At 30.9% G+C, this 19515-nt stretch overlaps 1 protein-coding gene across 2 annotated transcripts in view; it reads left to right on the forward strand.

Moving 5' to 3' along the window:
- Positions 1 to 17702, forward strand: part of LOC115875052 (regulator of G-protein signaling 17-like) — a 32479-nt gene extending 14777 nt beyond the window's left edge. Inside the window, exons 2-8 of one of the 2 annotated variants that reach the window (XM_030890396.1) lie at positions 5412 to 5689; positions 9596 to 9637; positions 9692 to 9774; positions 10049 to 10212; positions 12120 to 12311; positions 12366 to 12566; positions 15044 to 17702. In XM_030890396.1, coding sequence (XP_030746256.1) covers positions 5412 to 5689; positions 9596 to 9637; positions 9692 to 9774; positions 10049 to 10212; positions 12120 to 12311; positions 12366 to 12539 — 933 coding nt within the window. In that variant the 3' untranslated portion in view covers positions 12540 to 12566; positions 15044 to 17702. Of the gene's footprint in view, positions 1 to 5411; positions 5690 to 9595; positions 9638 to 9691; positions 9775 to 10045; positions 10213 to 12119; positions 12312 to 12365; positions 12567 to 15043 lie in introns of both variants that reach the window. The other variant, XM_030890395.1, reaches the window with a different exon arrangement.
- Positions 17703 to 19515: the final 1813 nt, after the last annotated feature.

Raw genomic sequence — 19515 nt, forward strand, 5'->3', positions numbered from 1 at the left:
ATTTTATGGAAGCATTACTGTTATGAAAACACACTTTCAGGTAATTTTTTTCCTTTTTTAAAATGAGTGGAAGGGGTTGAAATAAACTACCCCTATCATTCTTGTTAACGAAATTTAAAGAAAAATCTTATCAAACACATGCAAAAAAATTAATTTGGATAGTTTAGTTTGTTTAGAAACTTTTTTATCTCTTGTGTTTTTTTGATAAAACTCACCGATTTGAAATTAAAATATAAAATGTAAAGCATTACATGTCAGGACAAAAAACATTTTTAGATTAAAAATCTAGTGATAATAACGATAATAATAATCATCTAGATAATAACGTATTGCAGTAGAGTAATGTCAAATAAAATAATATTAGGAACATCCTAAAAAGTAACAGCGGCCGACTAGATTTTTTCCTAAAAAAATTACAGCAGCCCACTAGATTCTTTATCAGAAAATGTTTTTTGGCCTGACATGTAATGCAAGAGATTAAAAAGTTTCTAAACAAACTAAACTATCCAAATTAATTTTTTTGCATGTGTTTGATAAGATTTTTCTTTAAATTTATAAAGAAGATAAAGAATCTAGTGGGCTGCTGTAATTTTTTTAGGAAAAAATCTAGTCGGCCGCTGTTACTTTTTAGGATGTTCCTAATATTATTTTATTTGACATTACTGCAATACGTTATTATCTAGATGATTATTATTATCGTTATTATCACTAGATTTTTAATCTAAAAATGTTTTTTGTCCTGACATGTAATGCTTTACATTTTATATTTTAATTTCAAATCGGTGAGTTTTATCAAAAAAACACAAGAGATAAAAAAGTTTCTAAACAAACTAAACTATCCAAATTAAAGCATTTGCATGTGTTTGATAAGATTTTTCTTTAAATTTCGTTAACAAGAATGATAGGGGTAGTTTATTTCAACCCCTTCCACTCATTTTAAAAAAGTGAAAAAATTACCAGAAAGTGTGTTTTCTTAACAGTAATGCTTCCATAAAATTTTATTAGTCTATCTCTTTTCGTTTTCAAGATAAAAAATAAAAACATTATTTTTCCGCCATCTTTGTACCGCGATATCTCCCTAATGGTTGACTTTTGATCCAACGTTTATGAAGCAAACTACCCTTTATTTTGAACAAGGAATCGCCCCCTGAAGTTTTTCGCATTTGTTTTGAAACACCCTGTATATAATAGTTTCGGAGAAGTTTCATTTCAGTTTTATTTCAATTTTTTCCAAATAATTTTTGAACTAACGCCGATATTCGCATGAAAATTGGTGTTAGACTGTTAATTGAAATAAATTCGATTTCAATGTCAGTCTATAGGGGGCACCACCTACATATTTTTAAGCTGTTTTGAAGAGTAATAACTTTTCGTCCGTACCTATATTACACTACTGGATAAAAATATATAAATTTCCGTCATTTTTTATGTAAAAAAGGTCTCTTAGTAAAAATCTCTACGAGTAATTGCCCTCAAGATATTTGGACGAAATATTCAATACATGATATAATTAACATAAATTATATAGTGTAACTGGATAGTTGTTTGTCTGAAATAATTAATTTGAAATGTTTTTGTGCTAGAGATTTGACAGAAACTGTTTTATCGTATGTTTGATATAAAAATTCGTGTTCAGCTTACAGAAAGAAAAAAATTCCGAAATTTATCATTTCACTCAAATACAAATAACAATTTACTCCACATGTTTATTTTTTGTCAATAATGACATGTATTGACTATTTCCATTTCAAATATCTTGAAAACGATTGTTCGTAGCGATTTTTACCAAGAGACATTTTTTACGTAAAAAAAAGAAAATGTATATTTTTTAACTCTGTATTGTAACAAAAACTTATTACTCTTCAAATCAGTAATAAAATATGTATATGACGATTATTTGGAAAAAATCTAAGTAGAAATGGAACTTCTACACCCTGTATCTTCGAAACGAAGCCATTTTAGGACATACATTTATCCGAACGTTTTAACTTATTTTTATCTGTAGAATATCCTGCCGAAGTTTCCCGAATACAATTACCCTGTATAATTTAAATGGAATGTTTATACATTCCATTTGTCAAAATAAAGATATCGTTCGTATTAAAATAATTCCCCGAAGTGAATTGTACATATTTCGTATTAAATTTTTGCTCAGATTTACCTCAAGGGTTAAAATTTTGAAAATTTCGGTTCCGCAGTCAAAGTTCCTTGGCTGAAACAATGCCGAATGTATGAAACAAAAAGTTATAGCCGATACCACAGTAAGGGAGGCCAGATTTATGAGCTTTAAGCAAAGTTATTTCTTCTTTATACATTTTAAGCGAAATAATTGTATATATATATAAAATGAGAATCGGTTTCTAAAAGGTTTTATTAGTATCGTGTTGATCGAGCTGGTGAGTAGAGCAGCTTTTTTAAAATCCAAACCATATTTCATGATCAAGCAGAGTCTAGTGTAATAAAAAATAAGGTATATAGAATATTTTATTGAAGTGAAATTTCTTTACGCGCGCTGGCAGTAAGAATTCAAGGCTGTGACACACGATAGTGGTGACGAAAAGTGGTAAGGACAAAAAAATACATAGTGACGCGACGTGTATTTGTATTAAAATATTGATATTTTACTACAAATTTTGAGAAAGAAAATTAAATTATTACGTGTAAAAAAATATTTGTTACACGTAAAAAACTATTTTTTAAGCGTCAAAAACTATTTGTTACACGTAAAAAATTATTTTTTACGCGTAAAAAATATTTTTTTAATTTATTACTTTTTCAACATCTCAAACTACACTTTTTCAAACATGTCCTTCAAAATTTAATAGCTGCTAGTAAGAAGTGTTACTTCAAATATGCGCACATAGAGCACGCACAATTTTTTTTATCTCTATATTAGGGATGTATCTCCCTTACTTCACTGTGCGTTAAATTTGTCCCATTAAAAGTGAGTTTTAGTGCTGCCAGTGACTTTTAGGCCTGCCTTTTTCGTAAGGAATCAGCCGATTCATTACCTTCTATCCTCACATGTTCTGGTACGCAAGTCAGAGTCCTTATTCTAGCCTGTTGCTTTAGGGATAGTCTACACTCACATGTTAGTCTAGATGTAAGGGTAAACGACTTGAGTCGCTTTAATGTAGCTTGATGTTAAACAATTTTTGTGGGTCCGAAATTTCTTTTATTAAAAAAATATAAGGTATGTTAAATATTATCTGTATGTATTGTTGGATATTTCGTTTTCTCTCTATTGTTTTCTTTTTTTTTAAATGAAGTTAGGTGTCCCTAAATAGATGAATGATTTATTTTGTAAAACTTTTTCACTTTTTCTTTCCTTAAAAAATAATATTCATCCCCAAATTTTGTACTTTATTTTGAAATATGTAGGATTATACAGGGTGGTCCGAACTGTATTCCGGAAACTTCGGTAATATATTCTGCAGATAAAAAATAAGTTAAAAAAGTTAAAAGTTACACGTTTCGGAGATACAGGGTGTAGAAGTTTAATTCTTTTTTTTTTAGATTTTTTCCAATTTCTGAAGTAACGTCAATATTTGGATGAAAATTGGTGTCTGTGAGTCTTTTTTACATGAGAAATTTGATTTTGATGTCAATATGACTCCTGATTGTAGGGGGCGCCATCTACATTTGTTTTAACTGTTTTGAAGAATAATACATTTTCGTCCGTACCTGTATAAAACTACTGGGTAAAGAAAATGTACATTTTCGGGATTTTTATATTGATTTATTATTCTCTTGGTAAAAATCGCTACGAGCAACCGTTCTCAAGATATTTATAATGGAAATAGTCAATACATGTCATTATTGAGAAAAAAATAAACATGAGTAGAGATAGTTATTTGACTGAAATGATAAATTTAGGAACTTTTTATTTTTTTTAAATTAATCATAAATTTTCCTTCGAAAAAATGGTTTTTCGAATTTTTCAAATTTATGATTTCAGTTTTAGAACTATTTAGAACGTCTTTTTTAAGTAAGAAACGTCGTAAATGTATATTTTTTACTCAGTAGTTTTATACAGTTACGGACACAAAGTTATTACTCTTCAAAACAGTAAAAAATATATGTAGGTGGCGCCCCCTACAAGTAGGAGTCATATTGACATCAAAATCAAATTTCACATGTCAAAAAACTAACAGACACCAATTTTTATCCAAAGATCGTCGTTAGTTCAGAAATTATTTGGAAAAAATCGAAATAAAAATGAAACTTCTACACCCTGTATCTCGGAAACTAAGCATTTTAGCACATACCTTTTTTTATAATTTTTTTTACTTATTTTTATCTACAAAATATGCTACCGAAGTTTCCGGAATACAGTTCGGACCACCCTGTATATATGCTTGTTTGTCAAACGAAGGAGCTGTAAAGAGACTTAGAACTTTAATTGAGAATAATTTTGAGGCGCCCCACAGTGGGGTATTTGACACTGATAGTTGATCGAAATTTTTTTATGTAGACCTTATATAAATTATTGCTATTTTCAATTAAAGAGGAAATAATATGAACAAAATAAAGGATAATTCGTCGATTCTAAAAAAAGAAAGAAAAATCACTGTTCCAGTGTTTCCACGGTCAGTGCCAGTAGTAATATCGCAACTACTACTACTAATGCTACGACGGATCCGCGAGCAATGCCCATACCACTAAAGTCGCTACTAATGCCAAATTGTGCTATACTGCTAATGGCACTAATGCGATCGCTTTGTACACAACAATGCCATCGCGGTTTACACCTCGCATTAGTATATCACTGATTGGCAAATTAGAGGAAACCAAGAATGTTTTTTCTCATTTTATCAGCAAAATCGCAAAAAGTCGCAGTATTTTATTTTACTGTATGAAAGCCCAATATTTACTAAGTAAAACGTATATAGACAATATGCTGAATTCTTCGAAATGCGCAACTAAATCTCTAAGTATAATAAAAATGTCACAAATTTAATCAAATTTTCTGAATGCCTAACTTTAGTTGCAAAAAAAATCGTTAGTATAGAGAATATCAAAATAAATAATACGTTTTTGTAGAATACATACCTGCAGCTTGCTGAGCCATTTTCAATCAAAACGATAATATAAACGTAAAAAGAGCACAAGAACAACAACAATTTATAATTTTAAACATAAAATTTAGCCATTTACCTCTTATCTGTGAGAAGTAACAACTTTGACGTTTCGTTGAAACAAATGAATGCAACTAAACACACCCATAGCAACGCCATTCATGGCAGAGATGATTTAACTTATCATTTATCTTTTTTTGGGAAATCTTAAACACATTTGCTTTTTCGAATTTCGATCACCTTTTTCATGCTAATACCCCACCGTGGCGCCCCCAAATAGATGCATGTCACAATTTGTGTCTGAACTCATTAAAGGTCGGTTTGAATTTGCAGATGTCGTGTAGCATTACTGAAAGGGTGAGTTCTAGTGCACCAACCACGGGAGGCAAAGTCGTCTCGGCTGTCTCGACCAGTTCACAATGTAGAAGCCGTACCGAGTCCGAAGCTCTCGCCACGTCTCCGAACTCTCGGGGAACCACCCACGGGGCCGGTACACCCAGCGGTACTGGCCCCCCTCAGAATGGACCCCACTCTTCCAGCCCCCAAGGGCCGCAATTCAGATCGAAACCGTGCGGCAGCATGCTACTCTGCTGTTGCTGCAAGTGTCCGTGGTATGTTTTAGACTTAAATTCAATTCGAAAAATTGATACAGCATGTCTGGTTAAAAAATAGTTGTTTGTTTGTAGTAATACCACTACTTTATTACACATAGGACACAATTATTGCGAATCAATTTATATTAATTATCCGACGGTACTCGAAATGTTACAGTCGACGTGCTGTATCTCTTAGAGTGTAATGATTCAAGTGTTCCGAAAAAGACATTTCAGATTATTTACAATCTATTTTACAGAAATACTGGCAATATACACTCAGATGCAAAAAAAAGTGTTATATTTTTGTTATTTTTAACTGTACAGAGTTTCTCACAGTAGCCATTCGTTAGAAGTTTTTGAGGTTAGGAAAAACTGAGAAGTTTGAAATTTTCAGACTTAGGGTTATTTAACCTTTCCTTTCATTTAAAAATATTTTTAAGGTCACACCACTTCCGGTTACACCGGAAGTCGCCATTAACTTCCTTATTTTAAATGGAACACCCTGTATATTATTTTATTTATGGATTTCTAAGAAAATTTTATGATGCGTTTCGTTAGGTTTCCCTATACCTATTTTCAACTGTTTCTCAGATATCTTGATATATTTGAAAATGTTTACAGATTTACCCCTATTTTTAACAGTCGGTCTTTTACTCATTTTGAATCGGTGATAAACGCTTCTGCGGTAAACCGAAGCAGAGGACTAATACTTTCGAAATCCATATTGACAATTAATTTATTGCATACAGGGTGTCCAAAATTTGATAACTGATTAGATTATTTCCAAACTCAAAATAGTTCAATTTTTCAAATAACCCTGTATATTTTTCGATAGTTGGATGCAGAATTCAATTCTGCATCGATTTGCTAAAACTTTCCCTATACCCATTTTCAACGGTTTTCTTGTTAATCCGTATTTTTTACTTTAATTCAATTTTTGGCAGAATCGACAATATCGTTTGTGTTTTTTAAAAGAAAATAATTATGTTAAAGTAAAGAAAATGTAATTAGAACATACGAACAAAACAGGAACAAAACAAAAGTGAAAACGTATAAAATATAACATAACATAATAAAACAAACGTATTTTCAACAGTAACGGTGAGGCATCCAAACCCTACAATAATAAAAAAAAGTTAACTCAATAATTACAAAAATTCACTTCGAACAATAATTTTTGTAATTATTGTGTTTACTTTTTTTATTATGGTAGCGATACACTAACGTCTAGTGTTAATAATTAATGCCTCACCGTTACTGTTATACGTTTGTTTTGTTATGTTATGTTATATTTTATACGTTTTCACTTTCGTTTTGTTCCTGTTTTGTTCGTATGTTCTAATTACATTCAATTTCATGACTTTAACATAATTATTTTATTTTGAAAAACACAAACGATATTGTCGATTCTGCCAAAAATTAAATTAAAGTAAAATATATGGATTAAAAAGAAAACCGTTGAAAATGGGTATAGGGAAAGTTATAGCAAATCGATGCAGAATTGAATTCTGCATCCAACTATCGAAAAACATACAGGGTGTCTCATTTGAAAAAATGGACTTTTTTGAGTTTGAAAATAATCTAATCAGTTACCTATCGAATTTTGGACACCCTGTATGAGATAAATTAGTTGTCAATATGGACTTCGAAAGTATTAGTCCTCTGCTCCAGTTTACCGCAGGAGCGTTTATCACCAATTCAAAATGAGTAAATGACCCACTGTTAAAAATAGGGGTAAAAATGTAAAAATTTTCAAATAAATTGTTGAAAAAAGTTGAAAATAGGTATAGGCAAATCTAATGAAACTCATCATAAAATTTTCTGAGAAATCCAAAAATTAAATAATATACAGGGTGTTCCATTTGAAATAAGGAAGTTAATGGCGACTTCCGGTGTAACCGGAAGTGGCATAACCTTGAAAATATTTTTAAATGAAAGGAAATTTTAAATAACCCTAAGTCTCAAAATTTCAAACTTCTAAGTTTTTCCTAACCTCAAAACCTTCTAACGAACGGCTACGGTGAGAAACCCTGTATATAATTATATCAACTTTAATTCGTAAACTAAGTTTTTTACAAACTTTAATATTTGGCATATTATACAGGGTTAATCGAGAGATTGTTTTTTTACCCTGTGCAATAATTCCTTATGTAAATTTTCCTAAAATACAATTTTACGATCAGAACCTGATTTTAATAAACATTTATAAAAATAACAGAACTATCGATAGGTATTAAAGAAAACAACTACTGTAATACTCAAATATACAAACATAAAAAAAATTGTAAAAAATACCTCAAAACTTTGTATTAGTATATTATGTTCATACTGTCATTGAGGCTGCATGTATCATATTTCGTTATGCTTATTCCATTCTTCTTTAAGAACCAAGCGAAGTTCATTTAATGAAGCTGGTACCGCTTCGGGACCTCTAAACGTCCTGCCAAGCATTTCCCAAATGTCAAACATGATGGGCAGTCATAGTAGTATATAGTTCACAATAATCACCAAAGCCGCCGTGTCATATTGAAAAATACCTTCAAATAGAAATAATAATTGAAAAAATTGAAAATTGTCGGTGGCAAATTCATTTCGCTCTTAAAAATTAACCAAGGCATGTATTGAATTGATCCAAAAAACAAAATGCTCAGGTGACATGGTTCTGACCCTAAAATTACATTTTAGGAAAATTTACACACGAAATTATTGCACAGGGTGTTTTAAAGTTAAGGTAAAAAAACAACCCCTCGATTAACTCTGTATAATATGCCAAAACTGAGTTTACAGTTTGCTGAAAAAATCATGAAAATAGAAAAATAACAACAATATACATTTTAAATTTCCAAAAAAATTTTTTTGCATCTGATACTCTAAGAGCTGGCTACATAAAAAATCTAATCATCGTTACATGGCTAATTTTTTGTGTGAAGTATCCTTTTGTGTAGCCATTATGAAATAGTCATGTCTGCCAGCGCGATCCCGGGGCTTAAAGGGTGAAATTTTGACACTAAAAATATTATAAGGTACACGAGTTATAATTGCGAAAATAGCTTTTATTTATTATTAAGAAACGTGGAAAATTGTTGGCAGACATTTTTCTAGCCGCTAAAATGCCGACAGACAACGCGAAGGAGGCATGAAATTTTAAAATTTTTTAAAAAAAGAAATTTGAAGAATGAAAAAAAATATGGCATATTTGCATGCCGATTGGTAAAATGTCATATTTATTTATTTTAAAAGCCGTATGCAAAAGGGCAGACAAAAAGATCGTGGCTCAATCAGCTGCAGACAGTTATCAAAAGCGCGATATTACTCTAGGGCTTTATTCAGGGAACGCTGGCCGCCTCATCCATTTAAGTATAGATAAATCATATAATATACGATTATATTATAAATATATTTTTTTTGTTATTTCAATAACGATTTTTTTGTCTGCCATTTTGCATATACGGCTTTTTAAATTAATTAACAATAACCATGACATTCCACCAACCGACATGCATGTATGCGATGATTTTCTTTTGTCAAAATTCTATGCCTCTTTCGCGTTGTCTGCCGGCATTTCAGCCACGAGAAAAATGTCTCTCAACAATTTTACACTTTTCCTAATAATAAATAAAAGCTATTTGGCAATTATAACTCGTGTACCTTATTGGTCGCCCCCGCATTAAGCCCTGGGATCGCACTGGCAGACATGACTATTTCACAATGGCTACACAAAAGGATACTTCACACAAAAAATTAGCCATGGAACGATGATAAGGTTTTTTTTTATATAGCCAGCTCTCGGTCTATGAGTGTAATATGTTTACTGGAAAAGATTACATTAAAAATCTCACATAGAAAACTTAATATAAAACTCTTTCGGAACATACACAGTTTAATTTTTATTTTGAGGTATTTCATTATTTTACATTCTAGGTCTAATGTTGGAAAAACTGGTGAAAATGGAAAGGATGCTACGTAAGTTTTGAAGCCTTGCTCTCGTAAGTAATACTATAAAAAATATAATTACAGTGTTCCACTGCAAGAAGTGCGTGTCACAATGGAAGAAATCCGAAGTTGGAGCAAGTCTTTCGATACACTAATGAAAAGCAACGGTAAAAACTATTTCAGCTTAGTTACATAAAATAAATCTTGTGTTGTCATGGCTGCGTACAAAATTATCACCTAATTCGCAGTAACCTGCGACTGCCTAATAGCCTGTCTAACATAATTACCTTTATTCAATTCCATTAACAAATCCAATTAACTGAAATAAATTTCAGAATATTATTAAAATATGTTACTCGTTCAGACATTTATTGTAAGACTGTTAGAGGAGAGAGAGATTTGACGATATAAAAGCGAGTTATGTCTTTTTGTTTACAGCAGGACGTAAAGTGTTTCGGAACTTTTTGAAAGGAGAATATTCGGAAGAAAACATGTTATTTTGGCTGGCTTGCGAGGACTTTAAAAAACACTCGAGCAAGGATCACATCGAGCGAAGAGCTAAACTTATTTACTTGCACTACATTCATCCGGCATCATCAACTGAGGTATATACCAGCGCAATCTCTCACGAAAAAAAACATTTTCTCGTAAACTATTATAAGTTCATTCAGAATCGACGTTTATTTTAATTAATTATAACTAGTCGGATGAATAATTTTCTAAATTTACTTGATTTGTATAATTCCAAAATAAAGTAAACATACCCATTCTTAAAATAAGTCATTTCTTATTCATTATTATACAGGGTGTCCCTATATTACGTGGACATGTATTTTTGGAATTAAAATAAGTTCATTGATCACAATTTACCTCTATACAAAAGTGCTTCGTTTGTCCGTGAAAGGGCATCAAAACAAAAAAAATACACCAAAACACTATTACTTTTACACTGGACGCGCATTTCGCTAACCATGTTAGCATTATCAGCAGATGATTATAAACTAAAATACAATCTACACTTGGAGCGTTTATATACTCGCTCAGTGGGCACAGAGTGGGCGTGGCAAGATCTAGCCAACCGAGTCAGAACAGTTAGATTTCCACCACTAGAGTAGTAGGAACAAAGAACTTGAAGGAATGGGACCGTTGTCTCTGTTCATAGTATCTTAACATTTATTAATTCTGATGCTTTCATATGCATCTGATTGCCTGTAATTTGAGACTTGTTTAAGTAATTTTAAGTTATTAAGATCTATACAATGTTCTTTATCAACAATATGTTCGGCAACGCAAGATTTATCAGGTCTACCATATCTTATCTTAGCTAAATGTTCTTTAAATCTAGTTAATATTGATCTTCTAGTTTGCCCAAGATATTTCTGATTACAATCTTTACAAGAAATTTCATAAATACCCGACCTTTCCAGTAGAGGTGTTTTATCCTTTGGATTACCTAATAATTGTTGTAATTTATTATTAGCACTATACACAAGTTTATAATTGACATTCTTAAAAATTCCTTTTAGACCACGGGATAACTGTCCATCAAACGGTATTGAAAAATATTTTGACGTATCTTTCTCCACTTCAAATTCGAATTTTCAGAAATCATTAACCTATACCTACGATTTCTAATTATTTTATCAACTAGTGAAGGAGAATATCCATTACACTCAGCTACATTCCTAATGTAGTCTCTTTCTATTTCATATCTTTCGTTGGAAAGTGGAAAACTAAGTAATCTATGAACTAAGAAATTTAAACTAGCCATTTTATGTTCAATACTATGATATGATTCTTTAGGAATATATCTGCGTGTAGTGGTATTTTTCCTATAGATATCAAATTCCAGGCAATTATTAGTATTTCTAATAACTAATACATCTAGAAATGGTAATCTATCGTTGTTCTCAATTTCATGTGTAAATTTAATGGAAGGAAAACGATTATTTAACTTAGAAATAAAATTATCCGAGTTATTTTAATATTCTAGTTGGCGAAAATATGAAATTTTATGTTAGTACCACAAATTATATTTGACAATAAGCTTCATAAAAAGCTTAAAGAAATAATAAATTTTAAATTAATTAACATTCGGGTTTATTTTTGATTGGTGCCTTCTAACGGACAAACGAAGCACTTTTGTATTAAGGTAAGTCATGCGCAATTAACTAATTTTGATTAAAAAAATACGTATTTGTTCTATGCCTACGGAATATCGAGACTCCCTGAAAAAAATTTAGTAAATACTAGTAAAAACTAAAATTTATGTAGGGGTTAGGGTAGTTTTCACCCTCCCCGTATTTTTTCTTTGATTTTTGCGAAAGTCAAATGTTAAAGCACTTGGGACACCTTGTATTAACCGTAATTTAACTCTTTAAAAAAATGTTATTTTTTGTTTATTAAAAGTATTTCAAGAAAATGGAAAATCTCGAGTTTTATTTCCACACACACGATGCTGTAAATAAGTTAGTTGTTAAATAATGCCGTAGTAACTTGTCTGGTCTTTAAGGTATCTTTAGATGCTCATGTGAGGGAGATCATTAAGAAACATCTCCCAGATCCTCAACAGCACATGTATGACGAAGCCCAATTACAGATATATACATTAATGCAGAGAGACAGTTATCCAAGGTTTCTTAGTTCATCAGTCATTCGAAGTCTTATCCAACAAACTGAGAAGAGAGGCAGAGAAAAAGTTTCGGTAAAACATTATCGGTTAACTGGTGATCGAAATTAACTGAAATTTCTTTTGTAGTTTTGGATCCAGCCTCAGAAGACGCCTTCTTTGCACACTATCGAATTGAACGAGGAGAATTTGGAGGAAGATCATGGACAAGCGAGTCAATCTACGCCCCTTTTGACAGCTGCCCATCCGGCAGCTACCACACCAGTTTCTGATTTTTCTGATAGGGACCAGGATGCAAGTTAAATTGTCTTTGTCATGATTTAATAACAGGTAAGAAGCTCAATGAACCCGAATACTAATCTACAGGGTGTTTCAAGATACATGTGCCGTCTCTCGTGGGGAGATTCCTCACGTAAAAATAAGATTTATTTTTCATATCAACATAGGTCAGATTCTGTTTTGTTCGTAGCTACAGGGTGTTAATATTTTTGCGATTTATTATAATTTTCTTCCAAGTACTTTTTTTCGCGTTTCGAATAAAATTTTGAGAGTAAATAGAAACGATTTTTTTGTGAAAGGCTGAAAATTATTTATTTTTTTATTTATTTATATACAGGGTTGTTCACCACATACGACACGGAGTATTGTAGCTAAACGATGAGATCTTTACAAATTGTAAGTTTTGGGTTCGATGAAGGACTATTAGAGGTACAATTTAAAAATAATTTTACATGATACAGAGTGTCCCAAATAAGTAAAAAATATCTAAGTTGTATTTTTTTAAATGGAACACCTTGTATATTATTACATTTTTAGTTTCTGCGATTAAAATAAAGGTAAATTTGATTAACGTTTATGATACTTAAACCTTACGGTTTTTGAAATATTTTCAATTTTGTGAAATTGCAGTAAAATTTTAAGGCTTCATTTCTCCAAGGGTATCAAAGTTTTTAATACTAAATATTTACTGAAGTTTATTTATTGATCAGTTATTGTGTTGCAATAATAAAAATAATGCTACCTTATACAGAGTGTCTAAAAATTTATTTTAAATAATTATTAGCTTCAAACGGCAATAACTTGTTTAATTTAAATGGAACGCCCTGTATATTTTAGGAGAATCAGATGCACAATTTAATTGTCTATCAAATGTGTTATACCATTTTTTACCTATCCCTTCAAGTTTTCGTAGAAAATGCATTTTCTTATAATTTAGACCTCATTTATCAATATACCCATGGAATATTGACATTTGAGATTGTTTTTAAAGATGTACCAAATTTTTAAAGAGTACAGATACTAATATTGTCGATATAATTCGTTTATTTCATTAAAAAAATAAAAAAAAACTGTTTAAATATTTGTTAAAGAGGACCAATTAATATGATTCCAGTATTCAAACTACATGAACTGACTGTTTGCGTTGATTAATAATAATTGCTCCAAATACTAAAAAACTGAATTTTGTATGGGTATTAGACAGTGTCATAAAAAGTAACACCTTAAAAATGATATTTCATTTTTTAATAAATGCTTATTTATAACAACAGAGACTTTAATTGTGATAACTTATTCTTATATTGATTTCTGACTCAAATCCACATTTATTTAGAATAATTTATTAACGAACACAATTAAGTATGTAATTAATTAGTATATAGGCGGAAATAATGGTGTTATATTTAATTAATGGTATACTCTTTTATAAAGATTTAAATAGTTTTCTTTTTGCATACAAATGCGCTAGTAATATTATCGTTTTGCTAAAAACGATAATATTACTAGCCTGTACATTTTGTACATTTGTTGCTTTAAAAACAATCTCAAATGTCAATATTTCATGGGTATATCTATAAATGAGGTCTAAATTATAAGAAAATGCATTTTCTACGAAAACTTGTAGGGATAGGTAAAAAGTGGTATAATACAATTTGATAGACAATTAAATTGTGCATCTGATTCTCCTAAAATATACAGGGCATTCCATTTAAATTAAAGAAGTTATTGGCGTTTAAAGCTAGAAATTATTTAAAATACATTTTTAGACACTCTGTAAAAGGTAGTATTATTTTTATTATTGCAACACAATAACTGATCAATAAATAAACTTCAGTAAATATTTAGTATTAAAAACTTTGATACCCTTGGAGAAATGAAACCTTAAAATTTTGATTGTAATTTCACAAAATTGAAAATATTTCAAAAACGGTAAGGTTTAAGTGTAATAAATCTTTATCAAATTTACCTTTATTTTAATCGTAGAAACTAAAAATGTAATAATATACAGGGTGTTCCGTTTAAAAAAATGCAAATTTGATATTTTTTATTTATTTGGGACACCCTGTATCTTGAAAAAATATTTTTAAATTGTAGCTCTAATAGTCCTTCAATGAACCCAAAACTTACAATTTGTAAAAATCTAATCGTTTAGCTACAATACTCCGTGTCGTATGTTGTGAATAACCCTGTATATCTGAAATTACGAAATATATTTACCTATATCTTCGGATTATGTAAAGTATTCTGAAAGGAAGCCAAAAATACAATAATATAGGGTGGTACATCTGTGTAGGGTTTGAGTGTTCCATTAAAAAAATTATCTCGATCCACTCCCACTTTTTTGAGCCACCCTGTAGATGTTAAAATATTTTCCCGAAATACATCCTAGTACATACTTTAGGTCTGCACTTAAACAAAATTCCCAAGTTTTTTATTCTAGGAGCTAAATATTAACGACGCACTATTGCCGGACCCTGTATATGTAGCTTTTTTCTATAGTATTATTATTAATGGAACTCATATTTTAGGCGGCCTAACGACATTATATATTGTCGACAATAACTGGGGACCCTGGCTTGGAGAAGCTAACCACCACAATAAACCCCAACAGTAGAGAAGAAACACCTGACATCGCTCCAAGACGATTTTTGGCTGATTGACATTGCCGCAGATTAGTAAGACAAAAAATATCGCTTTTTGGACTTTACCCAGGCCTATTAACAACCCCGCATTAGTCGTTTTATAATAATTTTCGAAGTGCTCGGTAACACGTGTTTGTTCCATAACAGCCTGGAAAGCCGTACATCGAAACCGTTGGCAACATTGCAAATCGGGAGTGAAGGCGCATCGGGAAAATTCTAGATATACAGCTGCGTGCAGAATGATAATAGATAATATCAAGGTTCCCCTTGTTTCGTCCTCAGGTTCATTTCAATCTCTGTACATATATAGCTCTGTGGATTTATTGGCTCAACTTTCGTTTAGCTGAAATCCGAAATATTTGTTTATTTAATATTTCGAAGCCTTTTTCAATAGAAAGTCACGAAAATATTTCTGTGAAAATGCATAACTTTCAGTTTCTCCACTTTAGAATAGCTGGAACCAGTTACATGAAAACGCGTTTCTGTTTTTCATTTTAGAAATCATTTGACGCAAAATATTTCTTCTGGAAGTGTATCAACTTCATTTATTGATAAAATATAACAAGTTTTGAAAAGAATTCGGCCATCGGAATTTTGCGTAAACTGGCGCGTTAGCGTTTGTTGGTTCGTTTTTCTTTATTTTATTTTTTTCTCGGTACGGTATTGATGTCTAGAATACAGTATCTACTAGGTTAAATTCATACCTACACAAGAAAAGCGTTGTTGTAGAATGCAAAGCAGGAACATGTCTTCATGTAACTGATTTCAGTTATTCTAAAGTCGGAAAAAAGAGAATGATGCATTTCCGCAGAGAAATTTTTATGATTTTGTGTTTGGGGAGGCTCCTATATACTGGATGTTTTGTTTTTTTAAGTGATTTCAGCTAAAAAAAGGTTCAAGGTTTTTGATGTAGAGAAACGTGCAATATTCATTCTGAGCGCATATGTTTGTCTATGATCGATTTTTTGCATTATAAGACGCCAAACGCATATATCGGACTAAATAAATAAAAATCAATTCAAGACTATTTGAGAGATTGTGTTCGTTAGCGATTAAATCGCCTGTATTATGTATTACGATCATAATCCTATTCTGGACAATGTAATGGCTCATATTTTAATATTAGTGTTTGTGTTCCATAACGAAAACGGTTTATCTTATTTCGAACTGTCAAAGTATTTTTGTTCGGTAGACTTTTCAGTACATTAAACTGTGTTTCCTCAAGCCTAAAAATCATTAATCTGAACGGAGTTTGAATACTGTTAGAATAGGTACTGAAGAACTCCACATCCAGAGTTTTCCAAATTATACAAAGCATATCCTATAAAAATTTTAATCGATACGATTAATATTAATAAAAATCAATTAATGAATTGGTGAAAATTGGTATGAACGTGTAGCAATATTCAAACTCTTCATTTCCAATGGGCTTTCTAAGACAGATTTTTGTGGCAACGGCAGATGTACCTATATAAATATTTTTTTAATAGTTGATACACTTGTTCAATTTTCTACTAAGCGGACATAAGAAAATCCTGCTTGTCTCTAATCATCAGGTATTCTATCGTTGTTATATGAACAAATTTAGACTGTCTAGAAACATGATTTTCTTCGTCAAAATAATAATAATAGTATTTAATAAGTGTTTGTTAAGAAGGTGTGAAAACTATTATTATAAAATAATTGTTAACAAAATCAGTGTACTGTATACTTTAATGTCTAATTTTAGGATTATCTATTACAGGTGTTAAGCAATACTGTTTTCTGTGTAGGCCACCTTTCTAAACTTTAACTTCTCATAATTTTGCTCTAAATAAAATTTAAATTTTTGACTATTATTGTCATTATTACTGCAGTTAATATTAGTAGAGTACTATCCCAGCAAGCACACCAAGTTGCTAGAACATTAAAGCACATTGTAAACATCTCACAGCTTGTAAATGTTATGTGCATGCTTGTTGGAATAGATTCAAATTTATGAAAGCACAATCAGTTCAGAGTTCTCTGAAATACGTGGCTGTTTAGTTTTGGTGGATTATTCTTTGTCTCTCCACGAGCTTTTAGATATATATTTTTTATTGAACGGATGGTGTGAATTGATATACAGGGTGGTCCGAAGTGGATTCGGGAAACTTCTGCAGCATATTTGGCAGATAAAAATAAGTAAAAAACTTCATGTAAATTTTCGGACAGGGTGTGGAAGTTTCATTTTTTCAAACAATTCCTGAAGTAACCCCGATATTTGAATCAAAATTGCTGTCTAGATGTTTTTTGGCATCTGAAATTCGATTTTGGGGGCCACCTACACCTATATGTGTTTTAACTGCTTTGAAGAGTAATAATAACTTTTCGTCTGTATTGAAAAAATATACATTTCCGTCATTTTTTACGTAAAAAAGGTCTCTTGGTAAAAATCGCTCCGACTAATGGTTCACAAGATATTTGGAATAAAAGTAGTCGATACATGTCATAATTGCAAATATTATACATGTTGACAGGATAGTTAACAGAATATTTTTAGCTTAAAATAATAAAAAGTCTCCAAATTTAGAATATTTTTAGCTTAAAATAATAAAAAGTCTCCAAATTTAGCTTTTCACTCAAGTAGGTAACTATTCAGTCAAAACGTTTATTTTTTGTCAATATTGACTATTTCCATTCTGAAGGTTTGGTTTGTCATTTTTTATGTAGAAAATTACGAAGATGTATATTTTTTCACTCAGTAGTTTTATACAGGTACGGACGAAAAGTTATTACCCATCAACTCAGTTAAAAATATGTTGGTGGCGCCCTCTACAAGTAAGAGTCAAATTGACATCGAAATCCAATTTCTTATATCAGAAAACACCCAAACACCAATTTTCCGAAATAAAAATGAAACTTCTACACGACCCTGTATCTCCGAAACGAAGCATTTTAGGACGTAAATTTATATGAACGTTTTTACTTACTTTTATCTGCAAAATATGCTGCCGAAATTTTTCGAATACAATTCTGAACACCCTGTAGAATAATTCTCTAAAACTAGGTTCACACAGAGTCATTCCAGTTCAAAGTAAGAGAACTCAACATATACCTTTTATCATAGACCGTTTATTTAGTTGTGTCCCAAAAAAGCGTATCAAATTTAAAATAAATGATGACAATAAGCAAGGGATTGCATATCTTTTGTCATTTAACTGGTTAAATATAAGGGGCCGAATGAAGTTCTGTAAGCTCGTTTAAAAATTTATGTATTTTGTATATCATAGATATAGTTTAAAGAGACAAAAATATATTTTTATTCTTTTTCCTCGCAATCCTTCAACGAAGGTTGTTGTTATCATCTTTACTTCAAAGATCGTATTTTTTGGCTTATGTAATGGTGAAATATTGCTGATATGTTCTCATGTAACCTCTTCGCATCGCTTTTGCATCCATTGTATAAACCTACATACATATACACAAATTTTCTATGCTTGTATCAATGTTTTTCTTCTAGAAAGAAAAAAAAAATTGCATCACCTAATGTTAATTATCTCAGATCACACGCAATACAATTACATAAGTAATGAGAATCTTGATTAATGTGGATACTGTGGGCACTCATCTTAAAATGCAGTAAATTTATGAAATAGCACTGCAAAAATGTCGAATTTATTAAATAGAAACTCTAACGTTAAGCTCGGAAATGATAACAGAGTAATTTAGACAGGAATGTCCAAAATTTAGATGTTATTTATGACAATTTTTCTAGGTTCTTCAGGGAAAACATTTCTTTTTCAACAACGAATATCTTTATCCTTGCGACGGTTTCACATAATATATTTTTGTTGTTTGCTGAAATCGATTTTGGTCTAGAAAGATGACCCAAACGTGTAAAATCTGTCAAAATGGTGTGAAGACTGTAAGCCAGTGTGTACGAAATAAAACGTATTGCAAAACAAAATCGGTGTTCTATCATTGTGTGTAAGTTACCAGAACAGTTATATTTTTCAAAAACATACATATACAGGGTACCAAAAAAATAGTGTAACTTTGTTGAGTGATTCTACAGATAAAAATAAAACAAAAAATTCCTATGAATATATGCCCTAAAATGTTTTCCGAAGAAGTTACAGCACTCGAAAGGTTAAATAAAAATAATATATTTTTTTTTATTTTTAAGAACAATGGTAAACTGTTTTTCCTAAAAATACTGATACTTTCCATTAGGCTAGAGATACAGTAATTTCAACAAATGACATAAAAAGGTAGAACTTTTTTACGTAAAACAGGTGCTCTTCGTCTAGTTGGAAAAGGTGAACGGTTTTCAAAATATTTGCGTTTAAAGATTACAATATAACGATTTTAGTATTAGTGAAATGATAAAATGTAAA

This window comes from Sitophilus oryzae, unplaced genomic scaffold (genome assembly GCF_002938485.1).
Source record: "Sitophilus oryzae breed Bouriz unplaced genomic scaffold, Soryzae_2.0 scaffold_1318_pilon_pilon, whole genome shotgun sequence".
In the NCBI taxonomy this organism is placed as follows: domain Eukaryota; kingdom Metazoa; phylum Arthropoda; class Insecta; order Coleoptera; family Curculionidae; genus Sitophilus; species Sitophilus oryzae.